The sequence below is a fragment of the Eschscholzia californica genome, unplaced genomic scaffold (assembly GCF_041429995.1).
Source record: "Eschscholzia californica isolate CP2 unplaced genomic scaffold, dmEscCali1.0.p SCAF_4, whole genome shotgun sequence".
In the NCBI taxonomy this organism is placed as follows: Eukaryota; Viridiplantae; Streptophyta; class Magnoliopsida; order Ranunculales; family Papaveraceae; genus Eschscholzia; species Eschscholzia californica.
Genome location: NW_028238461.1, coordinates 34,368,026 through 34,387,859, shown reverse-complemented (window position 1 = coordinate 34,387,859; position 19,834 = coordinate 34,368,026). Strand labels below are relative to the sequence as shown.

At 38.5% G+C, this 19,834-nt stretch overlaps 1 protein-coding gene across 1 annotated transcript; it reads right to left on the bottom strand.

The window, feature by feature from the left end:
* Positions 1 to 11,023: 11,023 nt before the first annotated feature.
* Positions 11,024 to 11,569, bottom strand: LOC147544273 (uncharacterized). The gene has a single exon (XM_086635668.1). It carries the CDS (start codon positions 11,567 to 11,569, stop codon positions 11,024 to 11,026), a length of 546 nt encoding a protein of 181 aa, XP_086491794.1.
* Between the last annotated feature and the right edge of the window lie 8,265 nt (positions 11,570 to 19,834).

Below are 19,834 nucleotides of genomic sequence, written 5' to 3'. Positions count from 1 at the left end.
TTTTTCTTTTTCATTCTTTATTTATTTCTCTCTCTTCTATCTCATTTGTCTCTCTAAACTCTCTATCGTCTCTCTTCTCATCACCAACATAATAATCTCCTAAAACGAATACAAGTAGAGGAGAATAATTCTTGAACTCTTACTTGAATTTGAGAAACACAAATCCCAGTAGATTTTTTAGCCAAAAAACTTCTTCCCCATTTTTCTTTTTTCGTCTCTCTCTAACAATTCCTGCTCCCATACTTAGTTTCTCTCTCCTCTCTGTAATCAAAAATCAAAATTTCTACCCAAAGTAAATTCTCTGGGTTTCAATCTGTTTTTCTTTCTACCTAATAGTTCCCTCCTCAACTCCTCCCATAGCTTCCAATCGTATTTGTCTTTGTATCATCAATAAAAATAGGTATTAACAAATCAACCCATGCACTTCCCAGGAAATCTTCAATCTCCGTGACAATCAAAGAAATACCTAAATGAAAAATGAAATAAAAACATAAAATGACCCAAAAATAGATTTCGGAATTGAAACTAATGGTGTGTTTGGATGGCGGAATCATGAATCCGCGGATTCATGAGTCCTTGGGATTCATGATTCCACGGATTCATGAATCCAAGTAATATTTTTTGGCTTGTTTGGCAACTAAGAATCCTATGATTTATTATTATTTGAGTATTTTTAAACGTCTTTAGAAAAAATATGATTTTTTAAAAAAACAATGATTTTGAAAAAGAATAATGATTTTGTAGAAGGAAATATTTTTTTGTTGATTTTAAGTTTGAAATTTAGGCTCATAAATCCAAAATCCTAGCAAATCCTAGGGGGTAGGGTGGGATTTTGGTCCAATACAAATTTTGGAATTAGGAATCCTTTGGATTCAAGAGTCCTAGGATTCTTGGTAGCCAAACAGACCAAGGATTCATGATTCCTACCAAATTCCACTTTTGATAGGAATCCTACTTAGGAATCCTGCAACCAAACATACCATAAATGTACCTTCTTTGAAGACTTTTCCCCTCTTGATTTATACATCTCTTTGAACCCTAAAAAGTTCAGTAGGATGCATAGAGTGAAAATTATGTCTAAAAATATTCTTAATGGATTTGGAAAAGATTTTAGAATTACAAAATAAAAGATTTAACTAGTCGACAAAAAACTTGCCATGGATAGTCTCGTCTGGAAATAAAAGGGGATTTGGGGTTTGATATTAGGAGCATACCTATGGTTTTGCTTCTTCCCCATGAAGTCTTTTACTTCATCTTTGTTGGAGGGAGAAACACTAGGTGGGATGAGCAATAGGTGGAATGCCTCTAGATGAACAACAACTCCATGATTAATATCCACTAATAATGGCGCCATATGAAATACCATCTACCACTTCAACTAAGTTGTAAATGTGAATAGTAGTAGGTGGGGTAAGTAAGGTTGTCCATTTTGAACATGTAAAGTTGGGAAAAATCTCCATCTTCGTCATATGCTTTTGAAGTGACAGTGAAATTGGTGTTGATTCCAGCAACAACTTTAAGTAGACTTTGAAAGAACTATTAGTAGATCTGAAATTTTTGAAGTAGTAGGGAGAGAAACATAATGCTTTCAAATTTCTCCATTATTATTTCCATCAAATTTCAAATAGAGAGAGTGTTTCCAGGGAGGGTTTCATGAGTGATAGAGAGAGAAACGAGATACTTTTGAGAAAGAGAAAATGGAGATAAAAAAAATTTGTAAATTAAAAAGAAAAAAGAAATCTAAAATTTTATTTATAGAAATGCCATAAGGGTAAAGTTGAAACATTTGACAAAAATCGGGAGTCAAAACGAAATGTCGGACACATATGGGGGGTCAAAACGGCCAGTTGGTCACAAATTGGGGGTCAAAACAGAATTACCCTTTTTTTTTAGACAAACCAAAATTTTCATTCATCTGTAGAGAAATTAAATCCAATATATTACATGGTTTGGAGACTTTGGACTCCTTTGAGTACAACATGGATTTACTGTTGTAACTTACAACGAAACTTACAAAAGTAAAGACAACATGAAGGAAAAGAAGTACAATATTGCAAAAACAAAATAAAAGACTCTAAAGGTCACCAAATAAAAAGATCCTAAAGATCCCAAATGAGAGGACCCTAAAAATCGTGAGCTTTATGATACCTAGATATATCTAAAGATCTAAATAAGTAATTCTTGTGATTAGAGAGTGGAAATAACTTTTCGAACTGAAATTGTCATGGAGAAGAGACGAGTTGCATTTCTTGTTCACTTGCACCTTCATGATGGTGATCATCTGTTTTAGTCCCACCCTTGTCTTCAACATTTTTTTCGGTAAGATCCCAATTAGTCGACCAAATCCCGAATGTTCTTACGGTGGAGTCATGTTGATGAAACAATATATGGAGAGAAAACAATCCTTATTTATTTTCAAACTCTCTTCAGAAACACTGACCACTAAAAAAAGTAATTTCACTATATATCCTCTACCATCTTAACAATCAATTAGAGAGAGAAGAAATCAACCTAGATGTTCAGTATCTATAATTAAATTGATGAACCGATGGTACATCTGTGAAGTTATAGAACTTGAATGTTCTAATCGATCATGAGTCCTAAATATAATACAACTAGAAACCCTAATACAAATAATTGGAAGGAGGTGGAACACAGTATTTAGAAGGGGGTGCAATACAATAATTAGAAGAAGGTGGAGACCAGTGTATAGAAGGCGGTCGGGCCCAAACGGTCGGGTTTAATACCTCTAATACTCTCCCTCAAGTTGAAGAGGGAAGGGGAACGACACCCAACTTGCATGTAATCTTCTTAAAAAGCATCTGCGCCAAACGGTTTGGTGAATATGTCAGCAAGTTGTTTGTTGGATGGCGTGAAATGAGGCGTAATTTACTTGGTCCTAATCTTCTCGCGAACTAAGTGACAGCCGATCTCAATATGTTTGGTGTGTTCACTAAACACCGGATTGTCAGCAATATGGAGGGCATCACGGTTGTCACAATGAACTGCCATAGGAGTAGGGTGAGGGACACCGAAATCTTTAAGGAGATATTGAAGCCATTGGAATTCACAAGTCAGTGAAGCCAATGCTCTATATTCAGCTTCAGCAGGAGATCGAGTGACGGTAGTTTGTTTCTTGGATTTCCAAGAGAGAGGGTTGGACCCTAGAAAAGTAATATAGCCCGTAGTGGTGCAACGGGAGGACGGGCAACCGACCCCAATCAGAATCGCAGAACACAGATACTACTGAGGGACTGTTGGCAGAGAGGAAAAGACAATTGTCAAGGGAACCTTTGAGATAACGAAGGACCCTATGAGCGGCATCTAGATGCGAGGAAGTTGGTGACGGTAAAAACTGGCTCAAATAATTTACCGAAAAAGTAGTATACGACCGAGTCACCGTGAGATAAAGAAGACGACCGATAAGGCGACGATAAATAAATGGATCAGGAATGGGGTCGCCAGTGGAATTGTGAAGGATCAGCTTATGTTCCATGGGGAAGGGAGATGGTTTGGAACCAACGAGGCCAGAATCGACGATAATGTCAAGGGTATATTTTCGTAGACTTAGAAAAATTCCTTGAGAAGAGCGTGAAACTTCAATACCCCTAAAATAAATTATAGGTGACCTAGATCTATAAGGGAGAATGTGTTATGAAGAAAAGACTTTAATCTGGAAATAGCTGAATCATCAGTACCAGTGATGATAATGTCAACAACATACACAAGAACATAGAGACACATTTTTAGATGTGTAGGCGAATAAAGAATAATCGGCAAGGGACTGGATGAATCCATGTTGTATTAGTGCGGAAGAAAATTTCCCGAACCACTGATGAGAGGCTTCCTTTAGACCATAAAAGGATTTGTTTAACCGACAAACAAGTTGCTCCCCCCTTTCGCGAAAATCCTGAAGGAGATTTCATAAAAACTTATTCATCGAGATCGCCTTGGAGAAAGGCATTATTAACATCCAATTGATGAAAAGACCATCCCTTAATGGAGGCAAGAGAGAGAAAAACACGGACAGTGATCAATTTTGGGAACGAGGTAAAAGTGGTATGATAATCAAGCCCCTCGATTTGAGTGTACCCTTTAGCAATGAGGCGGGCTTTATAACGTTCGACAGATCCGTCTGAACGATACTTAATCTTACACACTCATTTGGAGCCAATGGGGTGTGTGACTGGTGGTAAGGTAATAAGAGACCATGTATTATTTGATTCCAGAGCCTTAATTTCAGCTGTTATGGCGTCACGCCAATTGGGAGATTCAATAGCCTCAGTGAAGGAGGAGGGTTCAGTATGAGAAAGAACTGAACCAATGAAAGAACTCTGAGTGAGAGAGATATGATCCAGAGAAATATAATCACAGAGAGGGAACTCGACTGTGGAGTCAGTCGAAGAGGTGCAAATATTATTCAAAAGGTGTTTCGGAGGAAGGCGATTTCGGGTCGAACGACCTTGATCATCTGCGGGTATGGTGACCGACGTAGAAGAAGCGGGGTTGCCCGCAGAAGAGCCCGAACAGCTGGTGATGTTGGGTTCATTAGGGGCACCCACAGATGGATGTTGTAAAGAAGCGGGGGTGCCCGCAGAAGATCCCGAACAACTGGCGTTGTTGGGCTCGTTAGGGGCACCTACAGACGGATGTCGGGAGCTGGGAACAGCAGCATCGGGGGGAAGCCAACTGATCAGTCATGTTGGCGAAAGGAGGGGAGTCGCCCGGAGGGACAACGTTGGCGGGACGGTGAACGACGACATCATCACGACGCCGGAAGGTGAAAGAGTCGTCATCCGAGATTGAAATAAATGGAGAAGAAGTATGAATGGTCGCTGAAGAAGTAGGAAGATCGGTCATTGGAAAATCGTCCTCCTTGAAAACGATATCACGAGAAGTGATGATGCGATTGGTAGAAAGGTTAAGAACCTTTAGCCCTTTTGACCATGAGGATAACTAGGGAAAATACCGGGAAAAGCTCTTGGATCAAGCTTAAACTTAGTGGATGTGAATTTAGCATAACATAAACATCCAAAAACACGAAGATGGGACAAATTTGGTGGAGAACCAAGTAACTTTTCATGAGGACACATTCTCCCCAAAAAGAGAGGGGAAGGTGTGCTTGAAGACGAAAAGAACGGGCCACTTCAAGAATGTGACGATGTTTCCTCTCAACAACACCATTTTGTTGAGGAGTGTCGGTACAACTTCTTTGATGAAAGATCTCATTTTAGAAAAAGTGTAGTGAATTTGGAGTTGAGAGACTCCGTATCATTTTAGAAAAATCTGAATGGATATCCGAAAGTGTGTTTTAACATAGTTAAAAATTTTGGTAATGGAAAGAGAATACATCAGATTTGGCTGGCATTAGAAAAAACAGTGTACACCGACTAAAGTCGTCAACCAAAGTGAGAAAAGAATGACTTCCAGAAGCAGAAAGGGCTGGAAAAGGTCCCCATAAGTCAGCGTGAACTAATTCAAAAGGTTAAGAAGTAGTTGAAGTACTAATTGGAAAAGGTAAACAATAAGCTTTAGAAAGCGGACAAATAGTGCACGGAACTTTATTAATATTATTAATAAAAGAAAAATCCATACAAGGTAAACGACTAGCTAAACACTTAAAACGGGAAGGAGATGGGTGGCCTAGAGGCCAATGCCATATACTAAAAGAAGATAAGTTATCAAACGGTAAAGAAGACGTTAAAATACGAGGTTCCGTGAGTAGAAAATATAATCCATCGTATTGATCACCAAGTTCAATCGTCCTTGTCGTTGCTTGGTCTTGAAAGAGACAAGACATAGAATCAAAAGTAACATTACAAGAAAGAGACTTTGTAATTTGAGAAACAAAAATCAAATTGAAGTGAAAAGAAGGGATATGAAGAATCGCTTTTAGAGTAAAATTTGATTTGAAAGTTACAGAACCAATGTGGTGAACCCGGGAACGTGAACCATTCAGTAGGCGAACATAGAAGTTCGGTGGAGCAAGAGTGTAAGAAGTAAACAAGGAAAGAAGAGAGCAAATATTCCTTGCGGCTCCCGAATCAACAATCCATGGTTTAGAGTATAGAGACATACCTGTCAAGTTGGTGAAGGAAGTGAAGGAGTTGAAGGAGATGTCCTTCGACCAAGGTTACAATGCGAACAATTTTTCGGATAGGACAATTGATATGGAAGATCATCAAGTCCGATTGATTTAGGGATCGTAGAGTTGTAGCTAGAGACCAACTACGATCGTCGAATTACGAAGTAATTCGCGGCTAACTTCAATCGGATCCTACAACGGGTTACACATAAGAGTGTCAAATTGATCTATGATATGGCTAGTGGGAGTGAGATATAACAATGGGAATGTCCCATAAACATATCTCATAGGCCTAAAAAGGAATTAGGCAAAGATAGTACAAAAAGGCCAAAAACAGGGTTTTTGAGCCTTAGCCGATTCGGGCACTTCTAGGGCTCGGATTAGGCTGAATTTGTGAGGGGAGATTTCTGCCATATCCAGTAGTATGCATGAAAATTTTCGTGGTGTTTGGACACCTCCTCATTAGGGAATTGAGAAAATATCATTAGATGCTATTTTCGACTATTTCCTTAAATCTTATTCTAAAGGGTGTTTTAGGAAACCTTTGAGGAGGTGTATTCTCATTAGGGTTCAATATAAACACTTTTAGGGCAGAGAATAAGGTCTGGAATTTCTCTCTAAGCTTTCTTACTCTACCATATAAGTAGAGAGGAGAAAGTGAGCTAATTCCCATTAACTATCTATCTAGCCAAGAAGAAAGGAGTTCTTCTTCCAACCACCATTGGTGTGCTAGCTAACCAACAAGGTGGGAGATCAAGTTGATTGCTCGTGTTCCAAGTAGAGGAGCTAGGCTTGAAGCTCTTGGTCTTCTCATAAGCAATTGCAACGGTTCGAGGGAGAACTAGCGAATAAGGTATTTATCTTTCTAGTTTTACTTAGTATTATTATGGGCTTATGCATGTGATCCTGGGAATACTAGTGTAGACATTAGATGTCTTATTTCTGCTATAAGCACTAGTAGAAGGGTGTAAAACCCAACAGTGGCGTCAGAGCCTCTTGCAATTAGCCTATCTTATCTAAGTTTTGGACCAATTCCATGCTTTTGTAGATAGATTATTGTGTTTAAAAGTGTTTTGAACACAAAATTTTGATTGATTTTGAATAAGATTCAAGTATTTGTCAAAAGATTTCAAAATTTGTTCTTTAAAAGTGTTTAAAAGTGTTTTGAACACTTTCTGGTATATGGCGGGGAAGATACACTAAAGGTTGTAGGCCATGCGGATGCAAGCTTTTAGACGGATAGAGACGACTTCAAATCGCAGTCCGTTGACGTCTACTGTCTGAATGGAGGAGCAGTGAGTTGGAAAAGTTCCAAGCAAAGCACAATTGCAGACTCTACCACTGAAGCAGAATACCTAGCGGCCTCGGAAGCTGCAAAGGAAGGAGTTTGGATAAAGAAGTTCATAATAGAACTTGGTGTCGTACCTGGCATAGAAGAGGGAGTAACTCCCTATTGTGACAACAATGGAGCGATAGCCCAAACCAAGGAACCGAGAGCACACCAAAAATCCAAACATATCCAAAGGAAGTACCACTTGATTAGAGAAATCATAGAAAGAAAAGATGTGGTAATTTCCAAGGTTCACACAGATGACAATGTTGCAGATCCGTTAACTAAACCGTTACCTCAGCCCAAACATGATTCACACATGAGGGGCATTGGTATAAAACGCATTGGAGAATGGCAACAAATGTAATTTGGATTCATAAAAGAGTTTATGTACCTAAATTACTTACATTCGATAAATAAATAAAATGAATTTTATTTTGTCCTTAAAATTTGGTTTAGTATTTTAAGTGACAGTCCATAGATAAAGAAAGCACTCCGAGTAGGATTGTCAAATACGTGATCTGATGAATGAAACCCTACTAAGTGAACTTGGAGTGATTCATTATCAATTCCCTAATCCAGGTCATTGCATGGACAACAATGACTCACGAAGACTAGTACGGGAGTCGATAGGATAACGCAATTTCATGGGCTATAGGAATAGTATTCGATTCGACTACGTGAGTGCATAATAGGGATTATACGCTGGAATAACCCTCAACATGAGAAGTTCATCCAAAGAATGATGAATCGTCAAACTTCTCATAAAGACAAGATTGAAGAGATTCATCAAAACATGAGTGCTCAGCTCATCTTATGTAAGGAATGTCTGACTTTGGTTCCGTTAAACGCCGCGCCGTAAAAGGAGGTTATAAAAACGGATACTGGGAAGGACAGGATAGACATGAAGTTGAGTGGGAGCGCAAGAATGGATTATGTCCTCCTAACCATGTTAGGATGCAGTGTCCTCGGGCCACTTGACAAGCAACAACTGAAAATGCATGGCCGTGCTCAAATGGATTAAAAGTTAATCATTTATTTTGACAGTTGTACTCGAGATCAAGAAAGTCTGAATGACGTGACGTATCAGATGGGATACTAAGTAACATGGGAATCGAGCATTGTATTTGTTCTACGTCCAAGTGGGAGTCTGAAGGAGTTAAAGGAGATGTCCTTCGACCAAGGTGACAATGCGAACAATTTGTCGGGTAGGACAGATGTGGAAGATCATCAAGTCCGATTGAATAGGGATCGTAGAGTTGTAGCTAGAGACCAACTACGATCGTCGAATTACGAAGTAATTCGCGGCTAACTTCGATCGGATCCTACAACGGGTTACACATAAGAGTGTCAAATTGATCTAGGATAAGGCTAGTGGGGGTGAGATATAAAAATGGGAATGTCCCATATGTTGGGGAATAACTTAGTGTATCTCATACACCTAATTGACTAGTGTTGGTAGCGGAATCTCAAACATCATATGTTTAACACTATTTCCAGGATCTATACATGAACATATCAATGAACTAGATCGAAAAGATGATTACCTCTTCATCGCTTTCCCACGAACTAAATTCCGATCAGTATTCGGAAGATAAGAGCTCCAAGTGTAGCTCCTCTACTTGAGACACCAAATAATGACTTGAACTCCCTCCTTTCAGTCAGCTAGGACCTTCTTGAAGGTTGAGATGAAGAACTCCTTCTTCTTGACTAGATACTTGAGAAAACTCCTTTTCTCTCTCTCTCTCTGAGATGTATATTCTGAAACTCTTTCAGACACACACAATTCTATCTCTGAATTGCCTCTTCCTTTAGGTTGTATAATTAGGTATATATAGAAATCCCTAGAAGAGGTATTAGGCTCAAACTAGGATTCCATAAACCTAATTATTAGGCAACACCCAAACTACCCTCCATTGGGTCTCTTTAAGTGGTCGGCCAACATAGCCCTTTATGGGCTTCCTTGGCCGGCCCACTTAGGGCCTAGCCGGCCATCACATGGCCGGCCTTCCTAAAGCCATTCCGGGCCTCCCTTTTGGGCCCGGACATGTTTATCTCTTCGGACTTCTCCGAATCTTTCAGGACTTATCAATAACGGATCCAATCCACTTATTTGCCATTATCCATCTAGTCAATTCTCTCCGTTCAAATCATTACTCTGTTGTGTAACCCTTGTAGGATCCGGTCTATGTTAGCCGCGAATCAACTCTTGATTCGACGATCGTAGTTGGCTTCTAGCTAAGCATTAGAGCCCCTAATTTGACCGGACTAATGATCTTCCGAATAAGCTCATTAAGATCCTAATAGCCAAATTGCACGCATTGCATCCTTGGTCGAAGGACACTCCTTCGGAAGGATACCATTCCTTCAGACTTTAGGCATCATATCCTTCACCATAAACATATCTCATAGGCCTAAAAAGGAATTAGGCAAAGATAGTACAAAAAGGACAAAAACAGGGTTTTTTGGCCTTAGCCGATTCAGGCACTTATACGGCTCGGATTGGGCTGAAATTTTGAGAGGAGATTTCTGACATATCCAGTAGTATGCATGAAAAATTTCGTGGTTGTTAGACGCCTGCTCATTAGGGAATTGAGAAAATATCATTAGACGCTATTTTCGACTATTTTCTTAAATCTTATTCTAAAGGGTGTTTTAGGAAACCTTTGAGGAGGTGTATTCTCATTAGGGTTCTATATAAACACTTTTAGGGTAGAGAATAAGGTGTGGAATTTCTCTCTAAGCTTTCTTACTCTACCATATCAAGTAGAGAGGAGAAAGTGAGCTAATTCCCATTAACTATCTATCTAGTCAAGAAGAAAGGAGTTCTTCTTCCAACCACCATTGGTGTGCTAGCTAAACAACAAGGTGGGAGATCAAGTTGATTGCTCGTGTTCCAAGTTTAGGAGCTACGCTTGAAGCTCTTGGTCTTCTCGTAAGCAATTGGAAAGGTTGGAGGGAAAACTAGCGAATAAGGTATTTATCTTTCTAGTTTTACTTAGTATTATTATGGGCTTATGCATGTTATCCTGGGAATATTAGTGTAGACATTAGATGTCTTATGTCCGCTATAAACACTAGTAGAAGGGTGTAAACCCCAACAGGGAGAGGTAGGATCGATTGAGGGGGTGCCTGTAGGATGTTGGTCGCGGTTTTGAAGAAGAGAGACGAGGAGGCGATATTGTTCAACCGACATTGAAGTGGCTGCAGGCACCTCCAAGTCTTGTTGGACAGTTGCAACCGAAGTTGACCTCGCTTTGTGAACATGGTCTAGATAACCATGAAGTTGATAACAATAGGCCCTAATGTGACCATGAAGACCACAATAATCACATAAGGGTCGTGGACGTTTCGGGCAAGATTTATCACCTCGGTCTGATTGGTTTGGACGATCCAACCGGAAGCGGGAAGATTGGTCTGACTGACCAATGGCAAGAATGGTCGAATCCGAGACCATGGGATTGTCAAGCATGATATTTTGCTGAACTTCTTCTTGCTGACAAGACTATGTATCTTAATAAGGGACGGGAATGGATCCATGATTAAGATTTGACTATGAATAGCCGAAAAACGATCATGTAGTCCTTGCAAAACTTCATTGTTCTTACTTAATTCACAAGATCAATAAGTGACTTGCCATGATTGCAAATACATGGTTCGATTACCATTAATGATTTTAATTCATCTTGAAGCGATTTCAACGTAGTAAAATAAGTAGAGACATCAGAAGACTCTTGCTTCAAGGAAGAAATTGCTTGTCTAAGTTGGAATACCTTAGGAGCATTAGTTTGATGAAAACAATCAAATAAGTTACGCCATATATCAGCAGTGTTATCATCATAAAGAATAGACGAGCGAATACTAGGATTGACTGAATTAATAATCCAACTTGCAACCAAATCGTTGCAACGTTCCCAAGAGTCAATATCATTGGGAAAACTAGGTTTTGGGAAAGAACCATCAACAAAACCTAGTTTATCTTTGGCTCGAGGAGCCTTCTTCATACCTCGAGACAAAGAGGCATAACTATCCTCAGAAAGAAGTGGGGTGATGAGAATTGTGGTGGGTGAATCGGAGTGATGAACATCAAAAGGTGCATTAAGTTGAGTAGTAGTAGTAGTATCAGAAGAGTTAAAGTCCTCGGTGAAAGACATCGTTTCTCAAAAAATATAACTTGGCTCTTATACCATGTGAAGTTATAAAACTTGAATGTTCTAATCAACCAAGAGAAAGATGAGAAAGAGAAAGAGAAGCTAACCAAGAAGAGAGATTAAGATACAATCAAATTTGCTTATTGATATTGGTTTACAATGTGGTGTTGATGTCAAAAAATGGATTTCCGTCAGATCAGCACGAAATAGGGAGTTGATGCATGACAGCCTCCGTTAAGTTCAAATCCTCCGTTATGTTGGGGATTGATTAGTTCTGTGTTCCTGCTTTCAGCTCTGCTTTCTGCTCTTCTTCTCTTTGTTCCAACTCATGGTTCCTGTTCCTCTCTCTTTGCTCCTGCTCTTTGCTCCTTGCTCCAGCTCTTTGCTCTTGTTCGTCTGTTCCCGAGGGGGAAAACCTGCAAAGGGTTCGAAAACCGCTCCGACGCTCAAGCCAGTCAAGGTGCTATTTGCAGTAAAAGAATGAATATTTCCTTTTGAAGGGCGAGTTTTTAGAACTCTGAGTTTCTTGTAATCTTTTTTAGGGTAAAGAGATCGTGTCCTATGAAGGACGGTGTGGGGGGGGGGGGTTTATAAGCGATGTTAGGCCGACTGTGATTAGTGGTCGTGGTGAGGCGGTTGCCGTCAAACCGAAAGGGGAAGTTTCCTTCTTTGAGTATCTAGGGTTTCTCTCAGAATCTATCCCAGATCTTTGATACGTGGAAGTTCCTAACTTCAAGGATTCTCCGTAGATTTCTTGCCGGTTTGATAGACTCTAAAGAAGAAGTTTCCTCCTTCAGATACGTGGAGTCCAAACTGGCTTAAACAGTTCGAGATGTGTGGCCGACTGAGATCTTTCTAGAAGTTTCGGGATTAAGTCGGTAGGTCGCTTGGCGTTGCTGCCTCCTCGGTTCTGGGCGTAAGACACTGGCCGAACCTGTGTGGACCCCTCTTACTCCTTTGATGACCCCAGGGCTAATTTGTCCATGCCAAGGCGTCTTGCAGGGCTGGTTTCTTCTGGCCGACCTCCCAGTTAGGGGAACATTCGGTGGACCATTAGAAGCTCAGTGGTCTTGCTGCCTTAAGCCGGGTTGACCCAGTAGACTTCAGGTCTGATCTTGACTCTTCAGACGTTAGTCATCGTCTGGACATTTTATAATAAAATTAGAAACCCTAATACAAATAATTAGAAGGAGGTGGAATACAATAATTAGAAGGAGACGGAACACAATAATTAGAAGGAGGTGGAGACCAGTGTATGGAAGGCGGTCAGGCCCTTACGTGTCGGGTCCAATACCTCTAATAACATCATATAAATTGGTTTTTGAAATAACCCGAATTCTGCAATCTCCAATCAAACTTCAATTGACTGTAGATCGTTGTTGTCAATTTGTTCAACGAATCGTTCAAAGAGTTGTGGCAACATCATACAGACAATCATAAAAGACATTAGTAACGATGGTGACGATGAATCCGGTGATGCATCTTAGAGAATTGGCGAATTCATCTTCCTTTTAAATTACTTTCATCTTGCTTTCCACTCACATTTACTACAAAACCCTTGAATAGATGACGAAAACGATAAATAATAAACCGGAATAACATCCCTTCTAAAGTGAAGGGAATTCTGACAGAGGGATCCCTCCCTCCGTCGAAGGAAACCAAGATCGCGGAAGTGTTCTTCAAAAAACGATTATAGAGAGAGAAAGTTGAGGAGGGAGTCTAGGAAATAAAAGTAAATTATATTGTCAAACTAACTTTTTGACTTTTTTTACTTATAAGTAACTACTTTGTTAAATATACTTTTGATATTTTTTAACTTTATTAAAGCAAAATTACTTCTACTAGAAGTAAAAGTTCTTCTGCTTTTGTGTGCCAAACGACACCTAATAGGAATTAACCCTTAAATCTTCAATATTATTCTATATTTCTTCCCTACTTATATTAGCATTTTTTGGAAAGTACTTATATTATTGTTGAACCTTGAACAATTGGTGATGTGTATTGCAATTAAGGGGTGCCTATAGAATTTTGTATCACTCATTCATAGGATTATGGGCCTTATCCTATTAGCTATGAACCTTGCAACAATTGCTACCTGAGTAATGCCATTCTTTCAACAAAAAAAAAAAAGAAAAAAAGAGTAATGCCAATCTTTCAACAACAAAAAAGAAAAAGAATAATGCCATTCTCTTTTAACTTTTCATCCTCTTTCTATGCAAGTGTTTCAATGGTTTGTTGCAATCATCCAAAAATATTCAAATATTAACTTTTACTTTTGCGTAAAATATTAATTTATTCTAAATTCTAATCAATTAGAAAAGAACATGTCTCTAATGGACCAAATAGCCAGAAAGAATAACTCATCCTCATCCAAATGACAAGCTTTTGTTATTTATATCTTAATTTTTGTTGTTTATATCTTGGACTTCAATCTTTAAAGAGAATAAATATGCTGCAAAGTTTTCTTGCATGTGGTCCGCAACACTGACTACTTTAGATAGATTTTCTTTTCTCCGTTGATTGAGGTGGGCTCAGTATCACAAAAAATAAAACAAAACAAAATAAAAAAGATGAGTTATTGTTCTTATTAAATGAGAAATGCCGGCCCAAATAAAAAAGCCTAGTAATGGCAGATGTTGGTGAGGCCTACGAGTAGATCATTCCGGTGGAGTTACGACACTCCCACTTCCTTGATTTGCAAGAGCCCCGATATTGTTGTTGACCAACCTTGCTTCGACTACCATTCTCCTAGCCTCATGATTTTCCAACAGAATGGACTGGAACTCATTGGAATCGTTTGAATGCTCGTCAGAGCTAATAGAGTGGTGGGAAGGACTTTCTCTAGTTCTCTTACCCGAAGTAGTAAAGAGCAGGTGGGGAGGGGTGTGCTGATAAACTGGGGATGGTGGAGGGGCTATGAGTAATGGTTCTTCTGGGTTACGAATCTGGGTGGGTATCACATTGGTATCCATAGGGTCACTGTCATCTTTAGAGGGATCTTCCAGCTCAAGGCAATGACCTAGAGGGTGGTCGATAATCCTGCAAGTCTGACAAATCGCTCCTGGAAATTTTGGTAGCTGAAGTTGATATCAACTTCTTTGTCCACAAAGACAGTGTTGATGGTGGCTAACAGAGGGGAACGGACATCATAGAGAAAATGAGCTCGGATGACTTTGTTGTTCACGAAACTGAGATTACGAGGCCTGATCTGGATGATCTTACCCATTTGCTCAAAAATAACATTGAGATCCTCCTTGTTCTGAATGGCCATAGGCAGGTTATAAAGATTGCACCACATGGGCTCGAAAAACAGGTCATCTACACCTTCCGAGAGGGGGAAATCGACTTGTTTAAGAACAAGAAGCATGCCCCTCAAAATCCAGGGACGACCGAAATTGAGGGCATTCAAGATGAATAAGCTCTTGGGTTTAATGAGGAAGGTGTTTAGAGGACCTTCAACAGAGGAGTAATGGCAGTCACGGAAGAAAATAGATTGGGAAAACAACATGCGTTTGATATGAGCCAGGTTTGCTTCTTGAGGACAGCACCACCTAGCCACATAACCTTGATTGATGGTTTGAAGGTCTTGGTTAGTTGAGGGCTTTTGGCATTTTAGAGAGAGACGACCCCGAGGGGCGAGAGCAAAGTGGGTTGCCATGGGATTAGGATAAAAGATAAATAGATGAGAGTCCAGTGCCAAGAAGTAACAGATGAACTGGAAATTTATAGAGGCCTGGCTAACCAGAGGGGAGAAGATGAAGCAAAAGCCAGTGAGTGCCATGCATGCACAGGGATTGGTGAGAGTGTCACCCACCAGAAATCTCTACTCGCCGGAAATGACTAATGACATGCTAGAGAGAGAGAAAGAAGACCAAAAGAAAAGAAAAAACAAAAACAAGAAACCCAGAGAGAAATCCAAAGAACCAAGAAAAACTAGAGAAAGAAAGGTAGGGGGGAAGGTCGAGGCAAATAAAAACAAAATAGAAAGAAAGAAGTGGAAGAGTCTTACCCACCGAGTCCCTGATGGCGTGTATGTTGTTCTTCTCGGGACAAAGCACCCCACCAGTTGGATTAACGTTTGAGATGATTAGTGGCCAATGCTGAAAGAGGCTTCTGGAGTAATTTTGACTCGCATGCAAAGAGGAGAAGAAAATTTAATGATGGATCACGCTAGAAACTGGTGATTACGAGATGGATTTGATGCATGATGAGGTGAAAATTAAGTAGGAAGGTTTGTGATGACACAAATTCTCAGTTAATGCACTCTAAGGGTATTGATGATGGTGACGGCGGTAGCTATTAGGGTTTCTCAAGGTAGAAAGGGGAGAGATTGCTGAAGTCACAGCAGAGCATCTCTCTCCTCAAAAAACCTTTCTCTCACTTCCACATCAGATCTGTCATGTTTACAACTTAGGGAGAGATATAAAAGATTTTTGACTTACTTTGTAATTTGATGACTCACTTTATAGAAGATACAAAATTTATTGTTTAACTACGATTTGGCCCCTTCTTTCACCTAGTGAGTCATCATGTCACAAATTAAATCAAAATCTTTAATAGATTCAACATTTCCCTACACTATAACACATGTAGCTCTCCTGGCATTTTTTTTTTTTTTTTTGTTGAAGGCCTGGCATTTTGTTGGAAACCCAATGAATGAACTTCAAACTTGTGAACAATGAGTATAGATTTTATTTATATTGTACAGTAGATCAAACATACTATTCCTAAGAGAATTGCTCATTTATTTTTGCCTCAGAGCATCTCCAATGTAAGACTTAATCTTAAAATCTCAAGTGCCACCTAGAATTTTAGAATTTTTTTGAGAAATAACCTCTCCAATGCAAAATCCAATTGAGATCTTAAGATGATGTGGAAGCATTAAGTTTTAAGATGTCTCAACTAGAAACTCTATTTTTGAGATCTCTTTTGAGAGTCTTAAGTGTCCTAGTCATCAAATTTAATGTTTGGACCAATAGAAAGTCTTTCTTTCTCAACCACTTTTTCCTATTAAATGTATGTGTGACATGTGTATCTATTAGAGTTTTCTAGAGTGTTGCATTGGATAAGGACTTGAATTAGAGACACTTAAGTTAGCCACATAAGAAAGAGAATCTCAATTGAGACTCAACACATAAGCCAAATAGATTTTTTTTTTTTTAAGTTTTGCATTGGAGATGCTCTCAAGAAGAGAAATTGGTTTGAAATCGTCTTTTTTTAGTTTGAGTATTTAAATATATTTTTTCTCATAAGTAATTGTTATAAGGTCCTTAAAAGTAGCATCTTATTGACGTCTAGGCAAGTCTATAGGACCAATAAAAAATCAACAAAATAAAGAAACCTTATTTGACATTATTGCTATATTTATATTTCATTATTCAATTGCTAAAGTCTTCTAGAAATGAAGGACATATTAAATGAATATATTTATATTTATCTATTTTTAAAACGAAACACATGGATCTCAGAAGTGGGAGAAGTTGGATCCATCGAGTAGTCTACCAAAGTATTTCAACCCTTAATAGGTAAAGTCATCCTTACAGTTTTGCCTACCAATATGATGCTTATTAACTTTCAACAAAAAAAAATATGATGCTTATTAAAATCTTTTGGAAAAAGAGATTTTCACTAAAAAAAAGGTCCGTGGGAACAAAGGTAATAAGAAAAGGAAACGAGGGAAAAATTACTTGTTTAAAGAGTAAATTGAGAAATTTAGGGTGTTGTGCACTTATAATTTCTAGGTGTTTGTCTTTCTCATTTCAACAAAAAAAAAAAGGTGTTTGCCTTTCTCTCACGCACCTTTAATTACTCTACATTAAATTTCAAATTATTTTTGGTGTAAGTGCATGTAGTTTGTTTTCTATTTATTTTAGGTGTATGACTTTTGTTTCTATATTAATTTCAAATCCTATAAAAATGAATAGTAATGAACTTAATTTTAAAGTATCTAATTTAAGCTCGTGATTTTAGTTAAATTTTGTTTTAAAAGTTACGAATATTTTGTGTCGAAAACATAAATGGCAAATAATTATAAATTATGCGGGTGAAAGGAATCACGTGAGATCATGTCGGTCGGGTGGTTTTCATAATTAGTGAGGAATTAGAATAGCTGAATGAAAAGAATAGGTGAAAGATGAGTGGCGAGGGGAAGAATCTTCGCAAAAGTAATAAAGAAACTTTGAATGGGTTATTTCCCAAATAGCCCCCAACTTTGTGACCAGCATCCTGTCTAGCCCCCTACTTTATCAAAAATATCCAGATGAGCCTCTTTTTTGAGTTACCGTTATAAATCCGTTAACCAGACATATTTTCTCTCTCCTCTATCTCATCATCTCTCTCTGCCACCTCATCTTCTTCACCGACGAAGGTCGCCGGCCGACCAATTTCCGGCCGGCGACTTTCAAACCCTACATTTTTTTATTTTTTTCATCTTCTTCTTCCTCTCTCTCTCTCTCATGTTTTCTTTTTCTTCTTCTTTGTCTCTTCTGTTTCTCTCTCTTCCCCTCTCTTCTCACCCCCGCGCTCTCTATAATGGCCGACGAAGGGGGAACCCGTCGCCGGGCGTCAGTCTGGGTTCCCCCCTTCGCTGGTCATTATAGAGAGAAAAAGAGAGTGAGAAGAGAGAGAAACGGGAGAGAGAGAGGACGAAGAAGAAAAAAAATAAAAAAATAAGGGTTTGAAGGTCGCCGACCGGAAAATTGGTCGGCCGGTGACCTTCGCCGATGAAGAAGATGAGGTGGCGAGAAGATGAGGTGGTAGAGAGAGATGAGGAGATAGATGAGAGAGAAAAGATGACTGGTTAACGGTGTTATAACGGTAATTGAAAAATGAGGGGTCATCTGGGTATTTTTGATAAAGTTGGGGGCTAGGCAGGAAGCTGGTCACAAAGTTGGGGGTTATTAGGGAATAACTCATTTTATATTTATCAATCATCAAAGGTTTTCTTTTTAGTTATGATTATATTGGTCATTATTATGTGGGTTATTTAGACATTGCCCCCCAACTATTTAGCGATATTAGGACTACACTCCCAAAATGAAGATATGTATGGCGTCGACCCCCATTCTCGATTTTTTCGTTGAGTATCAGTTAAGTGGTTCACATGCAAACAACACGCGTGACTTATGGAAAAAATACCCTTAATATAATATTTATGTTATTTAGACATTGACCACCAACTATTATTGATATTAGGACTACACCCCAAAATAAAAATGAGTCATTCTCGATTTTTCCGTCAAATATCAGTAAAGTGGGTCGTGTGACAACCATGCACATGGATTTTCATCTTATAAGTAACAAGTTCAAAACTAACTAAAAACTATACTTTGTATCTAACGATTATATATCTGAGACAATCTCTAATTTTTCTAATCAACTAGACTTATTGGGCAGTCAAATACTAAAGTAAGCCTTTTTTACATGTTTCCCATCGGTAGCCTATGTAATATATCTAAGCAAACGGGTCGAATCCGTTTCGGACTACGGGTAACTTGTTTTCCTTAATATTTCTTTCATTCTAGGGGTATAGTCCTAAAATTGGTGAATAACTGAGAGTCAATGTCTAAATAAACTTAAATATTTTGTGAAGGGTATTTTTGTCAAAAGTCAAGCATGTGGTTAGCACGTGAACCACTTAACTGATATTTAACGGAAAAATTGGAAATGGGAGCCAACGTCATACACATTTTCATTTTAGGAGTAGTCCTAATATCACTAAATAGTTGGAGCCAGTGTCTAAGTAACCCTTATTACATTAGGATAAATATAAAACAAATTCTTTTTACCATTTATGAAGTAAGTGTAAGAAAAAATGTCCAAAGTATTAACACTGAAAAGTGATTAAGTGAAAATAAAACGACTTAAAATTGGCAATCCGCACTTAATGAAAATCACTTTATGAAATGTAAAAAGCAAACACTAACATTAAACACTATGTTGTTTGATCATGATTTGAGAGAAAATACCATTCACACCAACCGAGAAAATATAGAATAGGTTACCTCTTTTTTTATGACAATTGCATCTAGTGCTTACTTTTCATTAGTTACATTTTATGACATAAGATGTTCATTAATTTTTTTCATTATATTTTTTGATTGTTTAATTTAAGTATTTTTATTTTTAAAAATAATATTTTGTCTCATATATTAAGCACTAAGGAGTCGTGAAAATAATATGACAATAAAGTTAACTTGTCTAGGTGTGTTGGGCTTGTAACTAGAGAAATGAGTATTTTCCGATTGGCATCCCAAAGGTGTGATCAAT